The 26,895-nt window shown below is 43.9% G+C and overlaps 1 protein-coding gene across 1 annotated transcript in view; it reads right to left on the reverse strand.

The window, feature by feature from the left end:
* PSME4 (proteasome activator subunit 4) overlaps positions 1 to 26,895 on the reverse strand; it is a 115,505-nt gene that overhangs the window by 32,780 nt on the left and 55,830 nt on the right. The window contains exons 21-28 of the mRNA XM_019500772.2: positions 11,217 to 11,272; positions 8,454 to 8,510; positions 8,122 to 8,177; positions 7,925 to 8,023; positions 5,692 to 5,754; positions 5,441 to 5,536; positions 3,583 to 3,714; positions 2,366 to 2,575 (exon numbers count right to left, since the gene is read on the reverse strand). Coding sequence (XP_019356317.1) covers positions 2,366 to 2,575; positions 3,583 to 3,714; positions 5,441 to 5,536; positions 5,692 to 5,754; positions 7,925 to 8,023; positions 8,122 to 8,177; positions 8,454 to 8,510; positions 11,217 to 11,272 — 769 coding nt within the window. The remainder of the gene's footprint in view (positions 1 to 2,365; positions 2,576 to 3,582; positions 3,715 to 5,440; positions 5,537 to 5,691; positions 5,755 to 7,924; positions 8,024 to 8,121; positions 8,178 to 8,453; positions 8,511 to 11,216; positions 11,273 to 26,895) is intronic.

Consider the following 26,895-nt stretch of genomic DNA (forward strand, 5'->3'; position numbering starts at 1 on the left):
TGTATATCAAGAAGCGGGGAGTGTGCCCCTGTGCTCACTCCCAGGAGCAGGGCCAGGGGGTGAGGGCAGGGGTGCCACTCTGTGGGCCACATGCATGCCAGCCAGCCTGGCAGGAGGTTAGCACACGGAGGCTGCCACTGCAGTCTACCACTGCGCCATGCACTACCGTCCCACAGCCACCCGAATGGCTTTATGCGCAAGTGGCACAAGGTGCGGCAGCAGCAGTGTGGTGGCAACCACCATGTGTGGGTCACATATGTGCCGCCCGGCTGGGGGGGTGAAACAGGGGGCTTGCGTGCAGTGGCATGCTCCACAACTAGCTGCACAGCTCCGCGGTGGTGTGGGGTGGTGGCGGCTGCATGCAGGGTGGGGGGGCTTTGTGGGTAAGCGCTGCCACCGTGGAGCCATGCCCTTCGCCCCTGGATCCTAGAGGTTAGGGGGACTTGGGGACTGTGGGGCAGGGCTGAGGGAGGATGGTTGGGGGCTGAGGGAGCAGGGGGTGCTGCCGGCCCCAGGCAGCACATAACAGCTGGGAGCAGGGCCAGGGGGTGAGGGCAGGGGTGCCCCTCTGCAGGGGGCTTTGCAGGCAAGTGATACGGGAGGCAGTGTGGTGGTGCCCGCCATATGCAGGCCACACACATGCCGCCTGGCCTGCTGCCCGGGGGAGGGGGAGGCTGGCATGCATCTGGAGCATAGCTCCGTGGCCAATGCTGCAGCCATGGCGTGGGACGGGAGTGTCGGGGGGTGGGGGGTGTTGGGGCTTGCACGTAGTGACCGCTGCCACTTGCTTGGAGGGCCATGATGGTGGTGATGGCCGTTGCCTCCAAAAACCTTCCACTGCTGCGGTGGAGCCGTGCCTGGAACTGTGTGGCTAGTGGCAGTGGCGTGACACAGGGTGGTGGTGGCCAGGCGGCACACAGCCATTCCCAGCCCCACCACTGCGCCACTGCCGCCAGCCGCATAGCTTCGAACACGGCTCCACGGCAGCAGCAGGAGGTTGTGGAGGCAGCGGCTGTCACTGCTGGCACGGGAAGCTGCTGCCGCTTGCCTGTGGGCCTGCCAGTGCCAGTGGTGGCGGCCACTGCATACAAAGTCTCCTGCTGCTGCCGCAGAGCTGTGTTTGGAGCTGTGCGGCCAGCTGCCAGGAGGCAGCAGCAGCGTGATGGTGGCCGGGTGGCACGCAGCCATTCCCAGCACCACCACTGTGCTGCGCTGCTGCCACCAGCCGCACAGCTCCGAGTACAGCTCCACGGCGGCAGCAGGAGTTTTTGTATGCAGCGGCCATCACCGCTGGCACCGGCAGCCCGTGCCAGCAGTGACTGCTGCTGCCGCCACGGAGCCATGCTTGGAGCTGTGCAGCCAGCGGCGGCAGTGCAGTGTGGGGTGGTATTGGGGATGACTTCATGCTGCCTGGCCACCACCACGCTGCTGCTCCCACCCAGCGGCCAGCTGCACAGATCCAGGCACGGCTCCACGGCAGCTGTGGGAGGTTTTGGAGGCAGTGGCCGTCACCGCCATCACAGCCCTCCAAGTAAGGGGCAGCGGCCGCTGTGTGCAAGCCCCAGCTCCAGGCCCGCCCCCCGCCAAAAGCCCTTGCCGTGGCTAGAGTCAGCCATGGAGCTGTGCTCCGGCCACATGACAGCCTCCCTCTCCCCCAGGCAGCATGTATGTGGCCCACACGTGGCAGGCACCACCCACATCGCTTTCCCACAAAGCCCCCCCATAGAGGGGCATCCCTGCCCTCACCCCTGGCCCTGCTCCCAGCTGTTGTGTGCTGCCTGGGGCTGGCAGCACCCCCCCACTCCCTCAGCCCTGTCCACAGCCCCACTTACCTCTGTGCTTCAGGGGTGAAGGGCAAACCTTAGCCTGAGCCTGGCCTTGGCTGCCTCAGAGGCTCAGGCTCTGCCCGCCCCCCCTCTCCCTCCAGCCAGGGCTGGGGGTTTCCCACCCTTTTTGCAATTGGCTCTTTACAGAAGTGGAGAATCCACAGATTTCTCTGCTAAAAAGAAAAATTTGTGTTTTCTCCGATAAAAATTGGGAATCCGTGGTTTTCTCCATTTTTCCGTGGGAAACAGAAAACACGGATCCCTGGCGATAACCTAACTTCTGTTTCCATTCACATTTCATACTGGCCTCTTTAAAACTTAACACAGGGGCTGCAATCTAGTAATTTTAGGATGAAACTTATAACATTCAAGTCTCAGAAATAAAAGGTGTTCATTTCTGCACACCAGAAATCAGTACGAGATTGATCCATTAATGTCAGAAGTCAGAGAAAATAAAATACGTGTAAAACTGAGACAATTTATCAAATAAATAAAACATCTTCTGAATTACAGATATTAACTTTTAATTTTCTGCTTACTGTAAAATCCAATCCTATTGTTTCATACTGTCTGTGGATCTTTTCTGCAAGGTCATCAAAAAGTCGAACTATAGATGGTTTTTCCAGAGACATGGCTTTGCTAAGTCCAGAGGAGACTATTGCTGGCCAAGTCTGTACAATACAATCCCAATCATGGAGATTTGCCAGGCATACGCCACTGTGATTTCCAAGAAGACAATATAAGGCACCCTGTAGAAAACCAAATTTAAAAAATAAATTATATATCTATTTAAATAAAACAATCCATTTTACCAGCAACTAAAATACTATGCTAATGGAGGTGGAAGCCCTGAGCTTCACTACCCAAACATGAGATATTCCCATAGTTCTCGCCATATTAAGTATTCATTTTCAATAGAGTGTGAAAATACTTCTGATGCTTTTCAAAAAGGTAGTTACTAGCGAGTTCTCTCTCCATAATTCAGCGTGATTCTTGAAATGCATATGTAGCATTGCTAGAGGGCTTCACTTCTCTGTCCTGGGTCATATCAATCACTAAATTTGGGGTCAGGAAGCAATTCTTCCTGCAAATCAGACTGGTGTGGACTATGAGATGTTTGCCTTGGTTTGTGGCATGGGGTCTAGTCCATTTCCTAGGATATTCTGAGCAGGGATTAACCAGCTACCACCCTGTAAAACAGTGGCTGGGGATTTCCAGTGTCCTTGTCAATCCTGTTGTTAACACAAGGGTTTTTGGATGTCCTTTTTTGTAGTTGTAGGGGAGGGTGGTTTGACATGGTGATTGTGGGATTTCCTTCAGTTAGAGTGCCTCCAAATACAAGATGCTGGACTAAATGGCTCAGGGAGGTTTCCTTCCACGCCTACGATCCTATCACCTTTTTACCAACCTATCTGTGATATATCAGAGCATATTTTTGTTGTTCAACTCCTTGTTCAATTCAGGATACCTCCCAGCACTACTGGAAATGGCAAAGCTACTAATAGGTATTAACGATTTATGAAATGGAGCATGCATATATAAAAGTGGGGGGAAATATTTTTTATTATTTCCTGGCACTCACTTGGAAAGGTTACTGACGCTCAACTCTAGGGTTAGCCATTCATGGGAGAAATAGCCAACCCAAAGTCATGCTAATAAAAATATTAAAATAAAGTGCATGTATTTTAACATATAAAAATCTCTTACACAGACACAAACTGGAGACAGATTTGAAATTAAGTAATTGAGACAGTACTTTAAACTGCTGCTGAGTGACATCTTGCCGATCTGGACGCAAGAACTCCAAAACCAAAGGAATGATATCTCTGCAACTAAAGTTATATGTTCCCAGTGCTGTGAAGAAGGCTTGTTGAGCTTTATTTCTGACCTGTAAAAACAAATATTAGAGACCTTCAAGGTGTATGTAAACAAATATACACAGCATTGATACCCTAGCTCTCATCATAGTGGGCGGGGTTTACGTAGCCCGTTTTATTTTTGAAAGGTTAACAATGCATTCCCCAACCCTATCACACATTTGCTTTCAATATACTTCATTCTTTCTAGCATTTACTTAAAAAGATCACTATCAACATAACTTTAAAGTTTTGGCCCAACATTACTGAATATATCCATTGCATTTTAAAAGTCAGATTTACTTTTCCATATTTATATGGACTGTTCCTTCTGATAGCAGTGGTTAGGTGGTCTTCAAACCCACAGAATCTCCCTAGACAAGAAATGCATGTCTGAAACCAAATGCACCTGGGTGATTCCACAGTGCTGTGAACTCCCATTACTGATATCAGCTATTTTGTGTATTTAAGGTATCAAAAAGGCTTATGATCCAACTAAAGCAATTTGCAAAAGAATACATCATGCCTGTTATTACAATTTGCTGCTGCAGTGGAATGTGTGATCCAGTCTAGCAGTATCCAATTTATTGGGAATAGCATAGCAGAAAGCCACAGATAATAACAGTTAATAAGGCCGATATCTGGAAGTGAACTGATTCTCCAGCAGAAATCATTGGGGGACCCCTCCTTTTGATTCTCGTAATTCTAATCCTTTGGGCACCCCACCAGCACACAATGATATACTGACTTGTGCAGGAAGAGGATTAAAACTGATGTCAGAATTATTTTCTTTTTTTCTTAAAATTATTTTCATAGCCTCTTCCAGTGAATTCAGGTTGTGCTGTTTAGGTACAAAGCAGTCCCCCCCAAGTATGCTAATTATCTACATGATAAACTACTTCTCCACAATGTTTTCAGAAACCTTGAAAAAATATGGAATTTTGATTTAAATTTCTTGTTTCAGCCATAGTACCAGGTGAGCACAGCTTTAAACTTTTCCCCTTTACTGCCTTACTTTATATGGTCTAATTTTGATAAAAATGTAGCAATCAGGGTCTGCACTAGTAATCTGATAGCAATATACTGATCTCTTCCTTACTACAGTGCTCACCACTGAACTTCTTAACCAATGTAAAGCTGCTTACTACTGCTACATTTGTCACTAGAAAAGACTCAAGCAAGGAAACATGGAAATCACAAAGCACTACCAAGGCTTCTGTAGGCTAGCAAAGAAGTAAGTATTCTTGCCATTTCTCTATGCTAGGTTTAAAATACACTGACAGTAGGGTCTGGAGAAGCTTGAACTGCCACAATCCCTGCTGTATCTGTGGTATGGATAGAGAATTTAATCTACAGAACTGTTAAAAGATGTGCAGTTAGCACATTTATACCAAATTCAATTTGGTAACTAATCCAGATGATTCTACACCAGATTTTATGGGCCTAGTACTTTCTTTGGAAATATGCATGTGGCTTCCATCAATTTAAGCAAATGTACTTCACAGGACAAAAAAAAAAAAACAAACCTGATCTGTATAGCTTTCAAAGGACATTAATTTTTTGGCCTGACAAGGATTGGCAAGAACTCTGAAAATAATCATATAAGCGATTAAATGTTTCTATAGCATTAGAAACAAATAAAGATATTTTAACAATGAAAAGCCTTCCAAAAAAAGAACTATATTACATGTATCCACTGCAAATATCAAGCTGAAAAAACCCCACAACTGCAAATTAACAAAGATGATTTCTGCTTACCTGACCATAGGAACTTGTGGACAAGCACAGAAGATCCCTGATCATGCCCTGGTGTGTATTTTTATATTCACAGCCCTCAATAGTTAGTGTTCTCAGCTAAATTAAGTAGAAAACTGCATGTTAGATATAGAGCATATTTAGAGTTACACAAACATAGGAGTTACTGTACAGAATGCCTTTAAATGACTATGTAGCCATGCAATTTTTCCTAGTACAATAGTGACTGGAAATTGATAGTGAACAAGTATTACCTCATGCTGCAACATGACCCTATCAATCAGCAAGGCTCTGATATGCTGCTTCTTTCCTTGAAGCTGTAAAGGAAGAGCAATTTGGTTCAAAATCTCCACATCCACATCAGCCATCTGAACCCTGAACTCCTCTCCCCAAGATCACTTCACATAATGCATCCTATTAGTAGTGAGATGTACAGAAAGACATCCTGACAGTTGGGCCATATATATAAAGAAAGACTTCCATAACAGTTGCTGCTGGAGTCCGTGCATCCTGGCTGCTGGAGTCAGTGCATCCTGGCTGTAAATCATTTTGGTGATCTTTACATGGGGGACTGGGGGCTGCTAGAGCATGCCTCCCTGCTCCTTTGGAGCAGACAGCTTGGGCTAAGGCTAGACTGCCTACCCTGCAACAGGAGCATTTGCGGGGGAGGTGCAAAGCATCCTGGGATGCCGGGGGACTGCATGTTAACTTGAATCTGGAGGGGACCTGGGACAGATCAATAAACTGATCAAATAAGCTCAATAAACTGATTTAACTTAAATTAGTTAAGTGTGATACTTCATCCATCCAAGTTTATCTTAAGCTAGTTTCAGCCATCCTGAAAGTGGTTTATGTACACTGAATTTCTGTTGTTACAGATCTGAACCAGTTTCTGATCACTTTAAAAAGGTTGGGAACCTCTGGTTTGTCTGAGGACTGGAAGTGACCGGAATACTTTGGGCAGGTAGCCAACCCTTTCTTATACTCAGTATAAAAAAGGGTTGGCTGCCGGTCTGCAGTATGCCAGTCACTTCCATTCTACAGTTTGCTGGTCCACGGTCACTTCTGGTCTGGCAGCCAGCCCCTCATGGCCTAGCACTGGGCTGAGGCCCAGGGGTTGGGAACCCTGGACTTAAACCACTGTGTGTATAATTTCTGTCCCTAGCCACTGAGGTAGGCATTTCCTATTTCTGTTCCTAGCCACTATGGGTTATTTTGTGATCCTATTAAAAAATCCACAAAGCTTTTATTTTAAATGTTAAACAGTTACTATTACACACACCATTTTATATTATTTATTTATATTTTATATAATATATGCATACAATTTATTTATTTAAATAAAAGTCAGTTTCTTCTGCTCTTTACCTGTGGCACACTAAAATGTATGCGTGTGCAAGAATAGCCAGACTGGACAAAATGACTGCCTCTGAATGCAGAAGCTTGAACATAATGGACCAGAGACCCCCATCCAGTCCTACATATACTACGTTTATATCTCCAGCTCTATATTTATTAATAAATGTTGCTGTTCGGTTTAACATTTGCCTGTAAGGCATGTAGGACTTTTTGTCCCATGTGATAAGAGGCTATGCATCATATTGCAACTACCTCCACTATTGCATACATGATCCTTTGTTTAATTAATAAAGGAATACCAGGAGATGCCAAGGCACAAAGAGGGACTATAGCAAGGTTCAACATGAGATATACACTTGAAGATGTACGTGTCCAAGGCAGCTGACTGATAAATGCACATCACATCAGTGCCCTGCTGCCAGACCAACTTAAGATTCTAGGCACATATCCCCCTACCCCCGTATTTGGGTGCTTAAAATTCCACTGTTTTTTTTTAGGGAGTTGTACCTTATCTGCTCCTTATTTTAATGCCTTAAATTAGTTAGGACTCTATTTACTACAAGACTGTCAAAACTGCCACATTCTGACAGTCTTTTAATCTCTTGATTTAACCTCTCAATTTAGGCAGTTGATTTAAAAAAGTCTATGTCTCTACTGGTTCACTTTAGACATAGATATTTGTTTCTTCCTTTTGAAAACTAGCCTGTATTCAGCAGATGAATTGTTCTAAATATTATTACACTTAAAGGAGATTGGTTCCTATGCGTTTCTGAACTTAGATGCAATTCATATACTAACTCGACTGGTGCTTTCCAAGTAATAAATTCCATGCGTTTAGTCTCCAAAAAAAGATGCATGCATTTAATTTTCCTGCCTAGTGAGTAAACATAAGGACCCATTAATAATAGCATAAAGATGCTGTATATAAAAGGGGATGTTACAAGGCTTAATATTTACAGAGCATTTAGAATCTTTCTTAATAAAAACAGTGATAAAAATAATCTAATACATTTAGAATATGTAATTATACTGCAACTTTTATCAGTTTAAATTGGAATTTATGAAAGGTGCAACTAAGAATAAAAATCAAGGAACAATCAAAAATTGCTCCTGAAACAATACACTGACCCTGTTCTCCATTGATTTCTTCACTAGGTTGAAGCTCTTCCATCTGGAATCGAACTCATGCTTGTGAGATCCTTGGAACTGTAACACATCACTAATGATCTATCACCAAAGCAAACAAAAAAACAAAAACACTGAGTAAAACCAAGGAATTCATTAAAATTAAAAAACAAACACACACACACGTACATTAAACATACCTTTATGATTAGAAACAAAGACTTGGTGTCATCTTCTGAATTATCAAGTATATAATCTATCATTCAAGGGAGGGAAATAAAAGCTTGTTATCTGATATGAAGCACAAAACTTTCAGTGACATAAAATTCAACATTTTATTTATTTTCTGAAGTTGAAAACGTTGCATGAACCATGCAGCAAAGAAAAGGCCACAAAACAGACTTTTCTCTTTTTGATTTTCAATGATGTAATGACATTTAAGAGTATAGTGAACAGGAAGCATTTACATTTTTGTAATTTTTGTAATCAAGTTCTATGTAAAATTAGGGAGACAACATGACAATATACTTACGGAGTAGTTTCCTTGTGATCCTAGCAATTGTTTCTCTGTAATTCTCTCTTGACAAATCTAGACAAGCCAACAAGAACATTATACACAAGATGTTCTCTAAATTATACAGAATTAGAAAAAAAGCAGAGTAATAAGAGGATAGATCAACAAAAACAGTATGGGGCAAGCAAACGTGGACAAGCAAAGACTAATTTGAGATATAAGGAAGTACTGAACAAAGTATGGGGAAATAATGTTTTCATACACATACACACCCCCTTTAACAGAAGCAGCCTGTTGCACCTCCTTGCTCAAGTCATGGGGTATCCCACCCAGTTTTCTATATCTCGTTTAAACAATGCATTGACATCAGCTTTTGGCAACCAAAGTACTAATCAGGACTCCTCTCAAAGTTTTCAGCAATATTCACCCATTTCAACAGTGGCTCTTGAGCCAGGGGACAATGCCAGAAATGGCTTGCACTCCCATGCAGACTGGAATATGCTCCTGTTTTACAGATTAAGCAGAGTTAGTAGCGGTTAAGTGCTACAGTCATATAGAGGCAGAGCAAAATAAGCACGCTGTTCTGTCCATGTCGCTATGGTGCAGAAGCACTAAAGGATATTGACTGGGAAAGAAGGAACGAATGGAAGGCTTTAAGCAAGGAGAAAATGGAGTTTCTATTTCCCTTGGTTATTTGTAGGAGAAGGGAAAGCAGTACTTTACCAGTCCAAACAGTAGGAATGACTGAAGGCAGGAAGAACCTACCATCCCCTTCAAGATGAGCAAAGCATATAGCTTCCTTTGATAAAAAAAGTCTTCCTTGTACTAGGCTAATCCCTTTTATAGTACTGAAAGGCAAACTGGCTTTCACATTCCTATTTCCTATAGGCAGCTTGTGTGACTTCAGACACATTACTCAAAAACTAAGATTAAAATAAATAAAATAAGGGCTACATTAAAATTTAGGTACCTAATTGTCACTGAGAGTTAACATAAATTAGGTGCTTAAAAGTAGTTAGGTATCTGACTGAACGTCCCTTACCTTGGTTCCCCATCTATAAAATGGGGATAACAGCACCCCTCTTTCACAGGGGTGCAAGGTTTTAACATGTTAAAAAATTGGGAGGCATTCACATTCTACTATAATAGGAGCTGCCATGGTTCTTAAACTAAATTCCAGTCTCTCTTGAGTTAATGATGAGAGGCCTGGCAACTTTTTGATGACAGGCCTGGCTTTCTGCACCTCGCCAACAGAAATGCAAGATCCAGCCATTCAGACTGACTGGTGAGCATCCCTTTTGCCTGGGATTAACTGCCAAGTAATACTGTCAAAAGCACAAATCGGCACATACCATATTCATAAAAACAGATACGTCCCAGTTCAAAGGCCATTAAAATGCCTAGAGACAAATGGCAGGAACTGGCACAAATACTGATATAAGCTGAGGTGACAAAGGACCCAAATTCTTAATCATGAAAAGGAAAAGGTTATGAACTATTTGGGCTAGATCTGGGGTTGTCAACTGGAGGGTATGCGTACCCCCAGGGGTACTTGGGAAGATGCTTGGAGGTATGCACAGGCAGGCAGGGACAGAGTACCACCACCTCCCAGGAGTGGGGGGCGCGGGGGTGGGGGGGAAGGTGTGAGGGCAGCGGTTCCCCTCTGCAGGCCGCAAAAGCACCATCTGGATGAGGTGGGGGGGAGGGGGAACGCTTGTTCGCACGTGGCACCCATCACCACCCTGAGTCCCTGCATGCAAGCCCCCCTGCGTCGGCTGCAAAGATACCACCCAGACACGGGGGGTGGGGGTGTTAAAGGGGAAAGGCTTGCTCACACGTGGCACTCGCCGCCACCACCATCCACCACCTTGAGTCCCTGTGTGCCAGCCCCCCCCATTCCATGTCCAGCCACTGCTACCAGAAGGGGTGCACTCTTTACAAAAAAGGTTGAAAACCCCTTGGCTAGATAATAGACTTTGATGCCCAAGGTACTCTTTAACTAGGCACTCTGAGCTCAGGATGCAAATGGTAGATGCAGGTCTCACACAGTAATCAATTACTATTAAAATTCAAGTACTGGACGCTGTGCAGGGCTGCAGGATCAGCCCCTTTGATTTTTAAAGTAGTGTAATCAGTTGCAATATCAGGGGTTTTCACCCTTTTTGCATCATTGTACCCCCCTGGCAGCCAGACGCAGAGCAGTGTACCCCCATTCTCGGGGGGGGGGGGGGGGGAAGGCAAGCAGCCAGATGCGGAGTGGTGGCAACTACCGCGTGTGAGCTTTCCCCACCTCCTGCATCCGGCCAGGCAGGCAGCACCTTTATGGCTGCACAGCATGCTGTATAGCAGTGCTCTGTCCCCACCCATCCACACATAGCCCCTAGGTCCATCTCAAGTATCCCCAGGGTACATGTGTTTGACAACCTCTGTACTAGATCATTTTGTTTTTTGAAACTGTCAGATATTAGGTAAGCTCTTAGCTCCCACCAGGACATCTTATTTTTGACTGGTCACCTAGATGTTTCCTTCCATTTTTTTGTGCAGTACTCAGACTATTCTCTGGGCCTGGTATACTCTTAATTGCTACAGGCCCATAAACTTCCCAACTCCTCCTCTAGCCAGAAACACACAGAGGCCTAATCACCACTCCAAACTGCTAGTGACCAGTATTCATACCACACTTACACACTGAAGCAGGATATGCTTTACAGCATCAGCAACAATAAGAGGATGAAATTAATTCTCTCATGACCCAATTTAATAGAAATAGGATCGACCTACCATAGTCAACACCAGTATATAGTTTTGTCTCTTCCAAAGACACCAGACTTGGGAGCCTGCGTGAAGAGAGAACATACTTTGTTACACAATTGTGAAGCGGAGTACCAAATGATTTTTACTAACTTGCATTAACAAACTTAGATGATGAGGCCTAACAAGGCTTGATTTACTAACAATATGCGATAGACAGCTAACATTCTGAAACTATGAATACCTTGCGAGTAGTCCATTTAAAAGATACAGAAGCATGATAAGGCTACCTTGAGCCTAAATTGTTGAATATATTTTATTTAACAAAAGTTAGACCCAAGTTACTGCTATTTTATTGCATTTTCACTTAAACTGGCCACAAGGCAAAGTACAGCTACTAGAATTATGCACTGGGTAATTACTGCAGCATATCTAGACTGCTGGATGGCAAGGAACTGAGTTGATCTCTATTTGAAAGATTAAGTATAGAATTGAATTACATTCCTCTCTCCTGGAATTGTGGTCCTTCCTTAAAACAAAAAGTACATAAAGCTCAACCCTTATTCCTGCTCTGAAGGCCATTACTACTAACCAAGCCATGAAAAAAATGCAAGTAAGAAAAAACAGATGTGTATACACACAAAACATGCTTTCCCTTATAAAGAAATGCTCATCCAAGATTACAGCTATGACTTGACTCTCCTTAGTTTTTCAGCTGTGCATTCTTGTAGATTTAAGCACATAGCAGCATAAATGCAACAGGAGATAATGGCATTGCAAGCCGATGTACCTAATGGCAAAGCAGAGCCATTAGTCTACATTTCACATCATCTTTTTTATTTTGTTTCTAACACTATACATTCACAGGCTCAAAGGTACATGGATTCAATCCCTCAAGGACAAAGCCACCAGCATGCTTTTCAAAAAAGCTCAAGAGCTACATAATTATTACACTAAAGTGTTGTGCAAGCAGTATCACCAAGTAGTCCATACTGGAAATACAACTTTTTTTCCTGCAGAACTGAGGAATGTATTAAGGGTGAAAGTAAAGCAAAAGAGAAAGAAAACTGAAGAAAAGGAACATCAGCCTCTTAATGTTGGAAGTTGGATCATGTGCCAAGAAGTGCACATAGTTTAACAAGAGCATCAATTAACACAGTACTAAAACAAAATGAAATATTCCTCCAGATTTAGGGCAGAAAGCAGGGCAGAGCAGGGCAACACTTAAAGACTAATTGGTTCAGAGAGTCATAAACTTTCATAGGTGACAGCCTACTTCATAGCATTGAACAAAACAGGTTTCACCTATAAAGATGCCATCCTGCCCTGCCTTCTGCCTGACTGCAGCTAACTACCTCTCTCCAAATTTAAGGTGGTATATTAAAAGGTTTTCTCTGCCAAGACCCAAAGAGAGGGTTGTTTCTCCTATAGTAATATATCATTGGTATCCAAAAAAAGAACAGGGAGCTACAATCCTTATTTTGATAAGTGTTAGGGATATCAACAAATCCAGGAGAAACCAAAGACCTTAAAAATAAGCTCTTGCTAGGTAACATACTGATTTTGAGATGTATATTAGAAATAGTCACACATTAACTTTAATCCCACATCAATTAAAAAGGCATTGTAGTACAACTTTAAACTGAAAGCTTCCGTTTCTAAAGACAGTAGCCTTATCTTCCTTGCTACATTTCAATTAGCACTGAGTTGGAAGCCTGATAATAAAATACCTTTCCATACCAGATGCATTATTTTAGGAGGAAAAAAAGCTGTTAAACATTTTATAAGATGCCGATATTTTTATATAGCCAGCATTTTTCTAAACAGCATAGAAACTTCTAAAAACCCCAAGTCTACTCTTGGAGAAAAACACATACCAATTCAGAATCTATCTATAATACTGAAGTAAAAGGAGATTCCTTCTCTCAACTGAATCAGAGTGCTTCCTAAAAGTCTCCTCTTACCCACCAAGCTAACAGGAAAAGCTGCTAAAGGAAGATGCGAGACAACTGACTTCCTTCAGGACAGTATGTTATGGCAACTGCTAAATGAGCTTACAAGGAACAAAAATTGGTTCCAAGTAACAGAAGCCTAATATTAAAAGTTAATTTATATGCCAATAAGGACAAACATACGATCACAAACAGCTCTTTTACTCATGAGAGAAAACAAACACTAGAACAAGATTATACAAACCTAGAAGTTTTCCTGAACTAGGAATATTTCCTTTTTATATTTTCTTGTTTTTACTCTCAGACAGGAGTGAAAATTATGAGGCCTCCAGCAGACCAACCAACCCCGTTTCTACCTATGGATACTGCTGCAGAATATGGCCAAGAAGACAAACATTTTCTAATGTCAAGACTATCTATGCCACACTTCAGGCTCTGGAGCAAGGACTAAGTGACAATTTAAACTCGGATAATATCTAGAAATCAAAAGCTTAAAATGTCCATATCTTTAAATGTATGCATCACCTTAATCCATAAACTGACCCACTGACCTTAATGGGACTACCCATGGTGCAAGGTATCATATTCAGAACTAATAAAGGTAACAACCTGGTCCTACTAATTAGGTTCTCCTCACTGGTAATATATAGCACTAGATCTTAGCTATTGAGCTACTGAAGCTACTGACTAGCAATTTTTTCTACACTTGAAAAGGCACGTGCTATTTTCAATTTATGAAGCAGACGCTGAATGAAAGATCCTGTTCTCTCTCTCTCTTTTTTTTTTTTTTTTTTTTTTACTAGAAAGAGACAATAATTCATGTTATACAAAAATCAGGTCAAACCACATAACAGAAACTAACCATCATCCTGCATAATATTGCATTTCAGTACCTATTTAAAGCCAGAGAGGAACTGCCAAAAATAATTTACTGAAAGTACATCTTAACTTACAGCTAAAGCATCTTAATGCAAAAAAGCCCAGCAGCAGCTAATATGAGGAATTCATTAATTTACTCTCTATGCTACCAACCCGAATCCTTTTTATAACTAATTTTTTTCTCCCCAAGTTCATAGACATTTTACCTTGCCCCTTCAGACGCATTCCACATTCTAGGTTTAAGTTACAGGCTTCAACAACAAAGTCAGCTCACTTCCTTCTGACTCCACCAACTGAACAGAATCTTTTTCCCAATTGCAAGCAGGTATCTTTCCATATTTAGGCTTTGATCACGGGCCAGAACAACTATTTTATCTTTACTATCTATACAAGAATCCAAGTCAAAAGTCAAAGAAAACAGTTGGAAGGTGAAACAAGGAGAAAACAGGGTTACTCACCGTGGAGTAGTAACTGTTTCCTTTTCAGTGTGCAGCTCCCCCAGCTGAGCTGGGTAGTTTCCTGGAGATGCCAAGAGAGGTTAGCTAGCCCTGCCCCTCATTGTATGATGTCACATCCTTACACAATTAAAAAGAACTGGTCTCATCTTTGACCTTTAGTCTTAATGTCTTCAGTGACCAGATAGTTGGGAGGAGGGAGGGGAAAAGGAGTGGGGGAAAAAGCTCCTACAACAGTTGTGCCAAAAAAGGAGCAATACATATCCTAACAAAGTGTATTTAAGAAGGAAAAATGGTGACTCAGTGAGTAACCCTGTTTCTACTTCCCCAAGAAAGCTAGAGCCACCATTCAGTAATGTTCAGTTGTAGAGAAGGGAATCTAGAGATGCAGCTCAAATGAAGAAGAGTAAAAAAGGGATACAGGTTTTAGCTGTAATAGTCTACAGGCAAAAATGCATGAGGGCTTCATAAGCAGTCTGTATTAGAAACCCTTATTACATATAAACACACAAAACTTTATATGTATATATATGCATACTTTGCAGCAGGATAAATATGTAATATTTCTGAAGCTATGCCATAATCCACGTACTAGTGAAGATTTTGACAAAAATCTTCAGCATTAACTCACTAGCATTAAATTCTAAAGTTCTTTGCACTTTTAATTCAGTCACACAAGCCCTATGCCAGAAGCAACCAAGTTACCAAGACTACCTCCTTCTCCCTTTAGCTTATTTAGTGTGCAATTCTTAGGTCTCCCTACTCCAAAGAAGTCAGTAACTGCATTTTCTTAAAAACCAAGAACTATAGGTAGTCAAAAAGCACTCCAAAATATGACAAAATTTGCTAAAGAATGAGGATTCAAGCAGGAGTTAAGTCCCATAAACTTGTTTAGGATAACAATTTCGGAAATTCAGTCCTAGAAACATGTGTTACTTGGTACTCCAACGAAAACAAAGAATACAGCATTCGTTCCCCTAAAAAGCATGCTCACACCAGGGAAAAAGGAATACTGAATCCCTAACAATCAGCTTACACACTGAAACAGTAATCGTTAGCCCAAAACCAGTAATCGTTAGCCAAGCTTCCAAAGCTGGCCATGAAATTATCTACCTCTCCAGTTGATCTAACCATTTAAAATTCTGCAATCCTGCATTCTGTACAACAGATGTGATGTGTGGGAAGTAGTTTCCCTTTGTTTAGCTGAACAAAGTTGAAATCTTTGAAACACAAGTGCTACAGTGGTCATTATAGAAAGGGAAAAATAAAACAGACCAAGATAGTAACAACCTAGACCAGTGTTCCTCAAGTAAGATATCATGGCATCTCGGGGTGCCTTGAGATCTTTCAAGGATGCCAAGCAATGTTAGCACAATCAGGTATACAAACATGATTCACAAAACCCCAGAGATTTCCAGTAGGAATCCATAGTGTCAAAAAAGGTTTGAAGAACTGCAGTCTGAGTTCTTTGCAATAGAAGAATTGCTCTATTATTTTTCTGTAGTAAAAAAAAATAAGTAAAAACTAAGAGCTGGCATTTTCCAAGGGGTGTCTTGAGTCTAACAAGATTGAGAACCACTGACCTACGACTGGTATGAGACTGCACAGGGACAACACATCACTATTTTCTTTCTGGAAGACGAGAGAGTTCAACATAATTCATTTAAAGTGGAAGTGGAATCAACATAGAGAATGGATTGAGTTTGATGCCAGTGGAATCAACTCTATTAATGCTCATACACGACAGAGTTTAAAACTAAACTAAACTTCTTAGCACAACAGGTTCTGGATCCTACCTACTCAAGAGGATGCCTTCAATTCTATTTCCTCACATAAAAGTTTTGTCAAAACTAACTCAGACCGCCACAAAAAAATAAGATGGCAATACTCCACTACCACAAAGATAATCCACATATATTGACAGTACAAGCTAGGAGAAAACCAGGTCTCACCCTTTAAAACCAAGAAGTTATCTGAAAATCTAGTTGGGTGACTACATTAAGCTCTAAACTATTTTTTATTTACCCAAAAGGTTAAGTAGAACTTGCAAAAATTGTAACATTTTAAGTAATTTAGACTACTATTTATATTTGACCAAGATAGCAGAATAAAAAGCTTAAAGACAGAGCAAAAACAATTTTCATGTATAAAGCCTAGCAACTGCACATGAAAATATGGGTTAACTATGACAGACAATTCTGACCTCACTATGAACCCCTGTGCTCTGAAACCAAGTAGTGAGCTCATGATATTCTTAACCATATGGCTGATCTACAATTTTATGATTAGTTTTCCATTTTTACTTCTTTAATATAAAAAAATAATTACTTTCTTATGCAATTTAGATCCTGTCTTTTCTGTGCCACTTACAAGTATGTGACACCAAGGATTTGTGTTACATCAGTTCTGAGAAATTACAAGAAAGCACAGCTTTAACCATTGATTAACTGGGAAGTTAGCTGGACCATAGTAACAGTTTATTTGCCTAACCTCAGGCTGGGGACAGAAGGAAAACACCCATGAAAACCAAGATCCAAGCTAGAAACAGAATTAATGTAGTATCAATGGCAAACATAAAATACTCATCTTCCCTGACTTGTACAGGAAGATGCATAAATCAAAGGGGAATATATAATGCTGAATCTCTTGGATAGATTCTGATTCTTTAGGAAATTTAAACCAATTAGAACTGGGGTGGGCAGTTACTTGGGCCCAAGGCCCACAAAGGGAGTTCTGACGAGCTGTTGTGGGCCGGCCTGTGCTACACCGCTCCAGGTAGGAGGATGGATAAGGTGGAAGGCAGCTGGGAGCTGAAGCCAGAGCCCCATGCACTGAGGCAGGAGCCGCCTGATTGAAGTTTCCTCCACTTGGAGCCGTGGAACAAGGGCAGGAACAGGAGGAGCTGCATTTGGAGGCAAGGGGAGCAGAACAGCTCTACCAGCCTGGGCCCTGGCCAGCCCATGCAGCTTTCAGCAGGACTGTTCCCAGTACAGCTGTAGCCGGCTGGGTGCTGCTCTGCTGTCTGTGCCTCCAACCGTGACTCCTCTTCCTGCTGCCCCAGTCCAGGCAGTCTGGCAGGGAGCTTCAGCTGGGTGGATCCCGCTGGAGGCAAAGGGAGCAGAGCAACACCAGGAACAGGCCACCAGAAGCTGCATGTACTGGTCGGGGCCCAAGCATGCAGGTACTATCTACAGCATGGCACAGGCTGCCCCAGCAGAAGCAGGTGGGGCTTAGCCCAATGCAGAGTACCGTGGTCTGGATCCAATCAGTTGGCAGGCTGGATCCAGCCTGTAGACCAATATTTTGCCCAATCCTGATTTAATGGTACAGTATTTAAGAAACTGAGCCTTACAACTGAGGAAATAGATTTGAGGACAGAATTTCCAAGGAGATTAAATTAAGGGCCTATTCTTATTTTAGATTTCTTTATACTTAACTGACTGCCTATTAACCAGACATGATGCATCCTAAAACCTAATCTGGACATCTAGGGGTCTCACTAGGCAGCCCATTCAAAATCAGTATCATCTCTGCCACTGCCTGAAGAAAAAAAATATTTAAATTTAGTTTAGGGATTTATCTACATCTCTTTTTTGCACCTGTCTACACCAGAGCGTCAAGCGTGTTGCAGACTGGTCAGAAGTGGCAAGGGAGCCTCTGTGCATGGCATGTGGCAGATCAGGGAGGGGACAGACAGCACAACAGCAAATAGTGAAGGAAGCAGAAGGCAAAGAAGGAGATCAAGCAGGGAGCACAGGGGAGGAAGCAGAAAGAGTGGGAGATCGGGCAACGGAAGGGAACTAGAGTGACATTCAAGGAGGACAAGGGTCAAATTTGTGACAAACCAGCCAAAAATCTTGGCCTGCACTGTTTTGCACAAAATTTCCCTAATGCTGAACTACTACAAATCTGTAACATACACACAATGTACCAGCTTAAAAGTGACCCCAGGGAGTCGCATTTCAAATCTTTGTAAGCTATTTTAGTGGAATCATCTTTTCAACCAGTGCAATAGTTTTGTTAAATTGGTATTAATGTGACTGACCAGAATATCTGGTACAAACAAACCCTTGAAAATTCTTCATACCATATATTTGTTTCACTACAAAGAGCCATGCACTGCAAAGCAGCTCCATAAGTATTAGGAAACTAACACTATGTAGGGACTGAAGTTCAGGAGGCTGGCCACATATGTGTATACCTTAAAAGGAACATTTAGGGCAGGAAGAATTGTGACAAGGCATCTAATAGGCCAGTCAGTGTTTAAACTAACTTTGCAAGCTTAAATGTTCAAAACTGGGTTTTGACAATTCAATTTGCATGTACAATCTATATAATGCAGCCTCACAAACATTTCTAAACAGTGACTTAACTAAAAACTAAATCACCACTGTTGAAAACTATAGTGGATACAGGAGCTGAACTTGAAGCACGAAAGTTGAGCAACTGAAGCTTGCTTACTGCCTCAGTGACTAGGGCTTTCTGGCATATTTTGACAATACATGCAAAAAAAATTCCAATAATGAATTCACAAGGCAACTGTGATTAAATCAACTTTATACTGTTTCTTGCAATTTCACTTAGTTTCCCTGCAATCTAGATGCAGCATTACAGAAGAAATGTAGCCAGAACAGACTTACCTATATGAACTAGTGCATAGGAGTTTTTCTGTCCCTTCCTCAATGGAAACAGAACAAAAAATATTACATCTCCCAGTTAGTGCATGGCTGGGTTCCCTCCTTATGTATGACCCATTATGTACAACACCCTGGAACACCAGAGCACAAATAACCAAAAGTTGTAGTGATTATATATTGATCTATCCTAAATGAGTCAAGTCAGCCTCAGTTAACCAGAGGTTAGGATGCCTGTAGGACAGATTATTCAAGCTTATTAAAATAAATAAATAAAAAAAAACACTTCTCTCCATAAAATCTTTGGTTAGCACCTTTTCTTCAAAGAAGGCTTCAGTGATCCCTAATATTCTCATCAGCCTTCTTCCTTCATCCAGCTCTTAAAGACACTGACTGAAGTGCAAAAGACAATTACGAGGTTTATTTAGGTGATGGAGAACTTCACTTCTGTGACTGAAGGGCCTGAGTCGTGAGCTTGGAAACAAAAAGGGTAACAGTTCAAGTCTGGGTGTGGGCAACTGATCCTAAATCTCAATTTATCTGTTCACTAGGGCACCCCAGGGGAGGACAAGGAGCAATGGACAAACTGTTAGAGGATGGTTTCAGGTTGGATGTGAGGAAGAACTACTTTCTGGTAAGGGTGACCAGAATCTGGAATAGACTTCCCAAGGAGGTGGTGCAGTCCCCAACCTTGGAAGTCTTTGAGAGGAGACTGGACAGATACCTCGCTGGGATCATTTAATCTCTGAAGTATGCCTGCCCACAGCAGGGGGGAGCTGGACTCGATCTTTCAAGGTCACTTCCAGCCCTTAATTTCTATGATTCTATGACTTGGAGGGCTATTGGTAGGTAACAGACTGTTCAAGACCTCTCTAAATTAAGCCTTAAAAAAACAAGAAGAGAACTGATTTAATCATGGTTTTTAAAAGACTTTATGGGATCATAAAAAGATCCAAGGTAAAAACTGTTCATGTTGCTAGGAAAAGTTGCCATTTGAGACATTAAAATTAAAGTTAAAGAAAAAAGTCAAGAGGTTTTCTGTTGAGGATTATCTATGTGGGCTTCCAAAAGAGTTGATAGCAAGAAACAAACCATTTGAGGTTGAAAGGATATTCACCTAGAATAAGTATGAGATTTGAAATTCAGATGTAAAATCGTTAAGACAGACTCAATTTCTGTAGCCAAAATTTGTTTTCAAGATACTAATATAAAGCTTCTACATTAGATAGCAATAAAAAAATCCAGGAAGAAAAAAGGAAGCAAAACACATCGTTCACAGCTTTCAAAACCACTCGAAGTCATTTCAAATCTGACTGACAGATCAGGACTCCAATTTGAAAGGGACAAAAAAAGCATCAACAAAATTTATGAAGAGAAAAATGTCTTGGAGTTCCTCCAAACAGGAAATGGCACTTATTGCTTGTCAATATAAATTCCAAATATGAGAGAGAGAGAGAAGCTATATAAAATCAAAGGGGGCAAGAGGGCACAAAAGCCCCCATGGCTCACCAAAAGCATACGGGACTGTCTCCTGGCTAAAAGGGAGGCATACACCCAATGGCAGGGAGGGGCCATCACCAGGGAGGACTATACCTCAGTAGCTCGGGGCTGCAGGGGGGCGGTCAGGAAGGCCAAGGCGGAGATGGAACTGGGACTAACTACCTGGATCAAGGACAACAAGAAGTCCTTTTTTAAATACATAGGGGGCAAACAGAAGGTATCGGGTAACTGCAGGACACGCTAGGAAATCTGGTTGTCGCACCAGATGACAAGGCTAACCTATTTAACAATTTCTTTGCCTCCATTTTCCTGAGCAGGGACCAGATCAGCCCATCCAACGGGACCTCCTCAGGCCCCAGGGGAGGCGCACCCAGGCAAAAAGTCAGTGAGGATCTAGTCAGGGAACTTCTGGAGGGACTGGATGTATTTAAATCAGCTGGTCCTGACAATCTCCACCCCAGAGTGCTGAGGGAGTTAGCAGAGGTCATTGTGGGACCCCTGGCACGACTTTATGAGCACTCGTGGTGCTCAGGTGAGGTGCCAGATGACTGGAAAAGGGCCAATGTGGTTCCCATTTCCAAAAAAGGGAGGAAGGAGGACCCAGGAAACTATAGGCCAGTTAGCCTTACCTTGGTCCTGGGTAAGCTTTTTGAGAGAATTATCCTGGCACATGTCCACGAGGGGCGAGCAGGGAAGATTATGCTTAGGGGCAACCAGCATGGGTTCATTAGAGGCAGGTCCTGTCAGACCAACCTGGTGGCCTTTTAACATCAGATCACAAAATCCCTAGATGCAGGGGTAGCAGCGGACAGTCTTTCTGGACTTCAGGAAGGCCTTCGACACCGTCTCTCACCCCATTCTCATTAAAAAACTAGGGGACTGTGGCGTTGACACCTACAGTCAAATGGGTCACTAACTGGCTGGAGGGCCGCACCCAGAGAGTGGTGGTGGATGGGTCATTTTCGACGTAGGGAGTGTGGACAGTGGGGTCCCCCAGGGCTCGGTCCTCAGGCCCGCACTGTTCAACATCTTCATCAGCAACTTGGATGGGGGTGTAAAAAACACCCTGTTCAAACTCACAGATGACACTAAGATGTGGGGAGAAGTTGGCACGCTAGAAGGGAGGAATAGGCTTCAACTGGACCTGGACACATTACAGGAGTGGGCAGATGAGAACAGTTTGGGTTTCAACACTGACAAGTGCAGGGTACTGCACCTGGGGAGAAAGAACCAGCAGCATACCTACAGGCTGGGGAACTCCCTTCTCGTCAGTGCAGAAGCAGAAAAGGATCTTGGAGTCATTATTGATGCCAAAATGAACATGGGCTGACAGTGTGGGGATGCAGTCAGGAAGGCCAGCCGTACCTTGTCATGCATCCACAGATGCATCTTGAGCAGGTCCAAGGAGGTGATCCTTCCCCTCTATGCGGCGTTGGTCAGGCCGCAGTTGGAGTACTGCGTCCAGTTCTGGGCACTGCACTTCAGAAGGGATGTGGACAGCACTGAGAAGGTTCAGAGGAGGGCCACCCACATGATCAGGGGGCAGCAGGGCAGGCCCTACGAGGAGAAGCCACGGGACCTGAACCTGTTCAGCCTCCACAAGAGAAGGCTGAGGGGGGATCTAGTGGCCATTTACAAACTAGTCAGAGGGGAGCAGCAGGCATTGGGGGAGTCCCTGTTCCCCCGAGCACTACCAGGAGTGACTAGAAATAATGGTCACAAGCTGGCAGAGGGTAGATTCAGACTAGACATCAGGAGGCATTACTTCACAGTCAGGGTGGCTAGGATCTGGAACCAACTTCCAAGAGAAGTGGTGCTGGTTCCTACCCTGGGGGTCTTTAAGAAGAGGTTAGACGAACACCTTGCTGGGGTCATTTGACCCCAGTACTTTTTCCTGCCATGGCAGGGGGTCGGACTTGATGATCTGCTCAGGTACCTTCCGACCCTACCAACTATGAAACTATGAAAACCAAGGTAGGCCTTTGTCCATCTTATGACTTGTGATAGTGAATAGAGTCTGGGAAACGAGCGGGAAGAATTGGAAAACCTTGCATCTATGATGCAAATGAAGTAACAGACTTGGTGGGATAGCTCATACCACTGGAGTGTATCCATACATGGATATAAACTGTTCAGGAAGGACGGGCAGGGGAGAAGAGGAGTTGCTCTTTATGTAAAAGAGCTGTATGATTGCTTAGAGCTGCAGTAGGAAACTGGAGAGAGGCCTGTTGAATGTCTCTGGGTTAGGATCAGAGAGCAACAAGAGTAAGGTCTTGATGGGTGTCCACTACACATCGCAAGACCAAAAAAAAATGAGGTGGATAAAGCTTTCTTCAAAACAGCTAGCAGAAGTTCCCCCTTAACAGGCTCTGGTTCTCATGGGGGACTTCAATCACCCTGACCTCTGCTGGAAGGGCAATACAGCAGTGCACAGGCAATCCAGGACGTTTGTGGGGAGCATTGGGGACAGCTTCCTGGTGCAAGTGTTGGAGAAGCCTTCTTGATCCGCTGCTCACAAACAGAGAAGAACTGGTGGGGAACATAGAAGTGAATGGCAACTTTGGACAGCAGCGACCATAAGATGACTGAGCTCAAGATCCTGAAGGAGGTAAGGAGCAAAGTAAGGACCCTGGACTTCAGAAGACCAGACTTTGCCTCACTTAGGGAACTGATAGGCAGGATCCCTTGGGAGGCCAGTCTGGGGAGGACAGGTGTGGTTGTACTTAAAAAACCAAAAAACAAAAACAAAAAAACCCCTCTGCTGAGGGTGCAGGAGCAAACCATCCCAGTGTGCAGGAAGAGTAACAAGTACGCCAGAAGACCAGCTTAGTTTAGCATGGAACTCTTCAGTGAATTAACACAAAAAAGAAGCTTACAAAAAATGGAAACTTGAACAGAAAACTATGGAGGAGTATAATAGAATTTCTCAGGCATGTGGGGATGAAATCAGGAAGGCCAAAGCACAGATGGGTGTGCAGCCAGCAAGGGATTTGAAGGGTAACAAGGGTGTCTACAAGTACTTCAGCAACAAGATGATGATCTGGGAAAGTGTGGGTCCCTTACTGAAAGTGGGAGGCAACCTAGTCACAGATAATGCAGAAAAGGCTGAAGCACTCAATGCCTTTTGCACTTCAGTCATCACAGGCAATGTCAGCTCCCAGGCTACAGCACCTGGCAGTACAGTTCTGGAAGGAGGTGAGCAGCCAACAGTGATGAATGGACAGGTTAGGGGCTATTTAGAAAAGTTGGATGTGTACAAGTGAATGGAGTCAGACACAAAGCACCCAAGAGTGCTGAGGGAATTGGTCAATGTGATTGCAGAGCTCCTGGCCATTATCTTTGAAAATTCATGGCAAATCGGGAGAGGTTTTGGACATCAGAGAAGGGCAAATACAGTGTCTGTCTTTAAGAAAGGGAAGGAGGAGGATCCAGAGATTTACAGCCGGTCAGCCTCAACTCAGTCCCCCAGAAAAATCATGGAGCAGGTCCCCAAAGAATCCATTTCTAAGCACTTGAAGAAGAAGGGGATCAGGAACAGTCAGCATGGATTTACCAAGGGCAAGTCATGCCTGGCCACCTGGTTGCCTTTTATGATAAGATGACTGGTTCTATGGATGCAGGGAGAGCAATGGACATGATATACATCTCAACTTTAGCAAGGCTTTTAATACCGTCTCCCACATCATTCTTGCAAATGAGCTGAGGAAGTATGGGTTGGATGAATGGACAGTGAAATGGCTAAACTGTTGGGCTCAAAGGGTAGTAATCAATGGCTCAAGCCTAATTGGCAGCTGGTATCAAGTGGAGTGCCACAGGAGTCAGTCCTGGGGCTGGTTTTGTTCAGTAACCCAGCAATTTGGGAGATGGGATTCATAGACATTAGGGTTGGAAGAGACCTCAATAGATCATCGAGTCCGACCCCCTGCATAGGCAGAAAAGAGTGCTGGGTTTAGATGACCCCTGCTAGATACTATCTAACCTCCTCTTGAAGACCCCCAGGGTAGGGGAGAGCACCACCTCCCTTGGGAGCCCATTCCAGACTTTGGCCACTAACTCTGAAATTCTTCCTAATGTCTAGCCTAAATCTGCTCTCTGCTAGCTTATGGCCATTATTTCTTGTAACCCCCGGGGGCGCCTTGGTGAGTAAAACCTCACCAATTCCCTTCTGTGCCCCAATGATGAACTTACAGGCAGCCACAAAGTCGCCTCTCAACCTTCTCTTGCGGAGGCTGAAGAGGTCCAGGTGCCCCAGTCTCTCCTTGTAGGGCTTGGCCTGCAAGCCCTTAACCATACGAGTGGCCCTTCTCTGGACCCTCTCCAGGTTAGCCACATCCCTCTTGAAGTGCGGTGCCCAAAATTGCACGCAGTATTCCAACTGTGGTCTGACTAGCACCCGATAGAGGGGAAGTATCACCTCCTTGGTTCTGTTCGTCATGCATCTGCTGATGCACGATAAAGTGCCATTAGCTTTCCTGATGACTTCGTCACACTGACGACTCATGTTCATCTTGGAGTCCACTAGGACTCCAAGATCCCTTTCCGCTTCCATGCCACCAAGCAGGTCATTTCTTAGGCAGTAGGTATGCTGGACATTTTTCCTCCCTAGGTGCAGCACTTTGCATTTCTCCTTGTTGAATTGCATTCTGTTGTTTTCCGCCCATACGTCCAACCTGTCCAGGTCTGCCTGTAGTTGTTCCCTGCCCTCCGGCGTGTCCACTTCTTCCCACAGTTTTGTGTTATCCATAAACTTGGACAGAGTACACTTCACTCCCTTGTCCATGTCGCTGATGAAGACATTGAAGAGTATCGGTCCAAGGACCGAGCCCTGCAGGACCCCACTGCCCACACCCTTCCAGGTCGATACCGACCCATCCACGATGACTCTCTGGGTACGACCCTCTAGCCAATTCGCCACCCACCAGACTGTGTAGTCATCCAAGTCACAGCCTCTTAAACTGTTCACCAGTATGGTGTGGCATACCGTAACGAAGGCCTTCCTGAAACCCAAGTAAACGACGTCAACCCCTACTCCTGTGTCCAGGTGTTTTGTAACCTGGTCATAAAAAGAGACTAGATTAGTCGGGCATGATCTACCTGCTACGAACCCGTGCTGGTTTCCCCTCAGCAAAATTTTTCCTGCCGGGCTCTCGCAAATGTGAGCCTTGATAATTTTTTCAAAGACTTTGCCAAGCATGGAGGTGAGACTGACTGGCCTATACTTGCCCAGGTCCTCCTTCCTCCCCTTCTTGAAAATGGGGACCACATTGGCCCTTTTCCAGTCCTCTGGGACCTGGCCCGTGCGCCACGAGTGTTCAAATATTCCCGCCAGTGGCTGTGCAATGACGTCAGCCAGTGCCTGCAGTACCCTCGGATGGAGCTCATCCGGGCCTGCCGACTTAAAGGCATCCAGCTCCTCCAAATGCCTCTGCACCATCTCAGGGTCTACGCTTGGTAGTCTGGCACCCTGCTGCCGCCTCTCTACAATCCCAGTGAGAGACTTGTCTTGCCCCTTGCTTAGGAACACTGAGGCAAAGAACTCATTGAGGAGTTCAGCCTTGTCCCCCCTGTCCATCACCAATTGCTTCTGCCCATTTAGTAGAGGTCCTATTCCACCCTGGGCCTTCCTTTTACTCCCTATATATCTAAAAAACAATTTCTTGTTATCCTTAACTTGGGATGCCATCCTCAGCTCCATGGTAGCTTTGGCCTGTCTAACTGCCTCCCTACAAGCGCACGCAGAGGAGGTATACTCCTCTTCCGTAATCTCTCCCCGTTTCCACTTTTTATATGCCCCCTTTTTAGCCCGTAGGCTACTCTGGATTTCTCTGGTCAGCCAAGGAAGCCTCTTGGCCCCTTTTCCCCCTTATCCTCAGCAAATCTTGAGATGATGAAGCTGGGTAGAGTAGTAGATAAGTGGAGGGTCAGACTGGATACAGAGACAGCTAGACAAACTGGAGGATTGGACCAAAAGAAATCTCATGAGATTCAACAAGGAGAAGTAAAAAGTCCTGCACTTAGGATAGAACCATCCCGTGCACTGGTACAGGCCGGAGACAGACTGGCTAAGCAGCAGCTCTGCACAAAAGGACCCGAGGGTTACAGTGGACACTAAGCTGAGTATGAACCAGTATGTTCTTGTTCTGAAGAAAGCTAATAGCATACTGGGCTAAATTAGTAGGAGTGTTGCTAGCAGATCAACAGAAGTGATTATTCCCCTCTATTCTGCACTAGTGAGGGCACATCTTGAGTGCTGTGTTCAATTTTGGGGCCCCCCACTGCAGAAAGGATG

This window comes from Alligator mississippiensis, chromosome 1 (assembly GCF_030867095.1).
Source record: "Alligator mississippiensis isolate rAllMis1 chromosome 1, rAllMis1, whole genome shotgun sequence".
NCBI lineage: Eukaryota > Metazoa > Chordata > Crocodylia > Alligatoridae > Alligator > Alligator mississippiensis.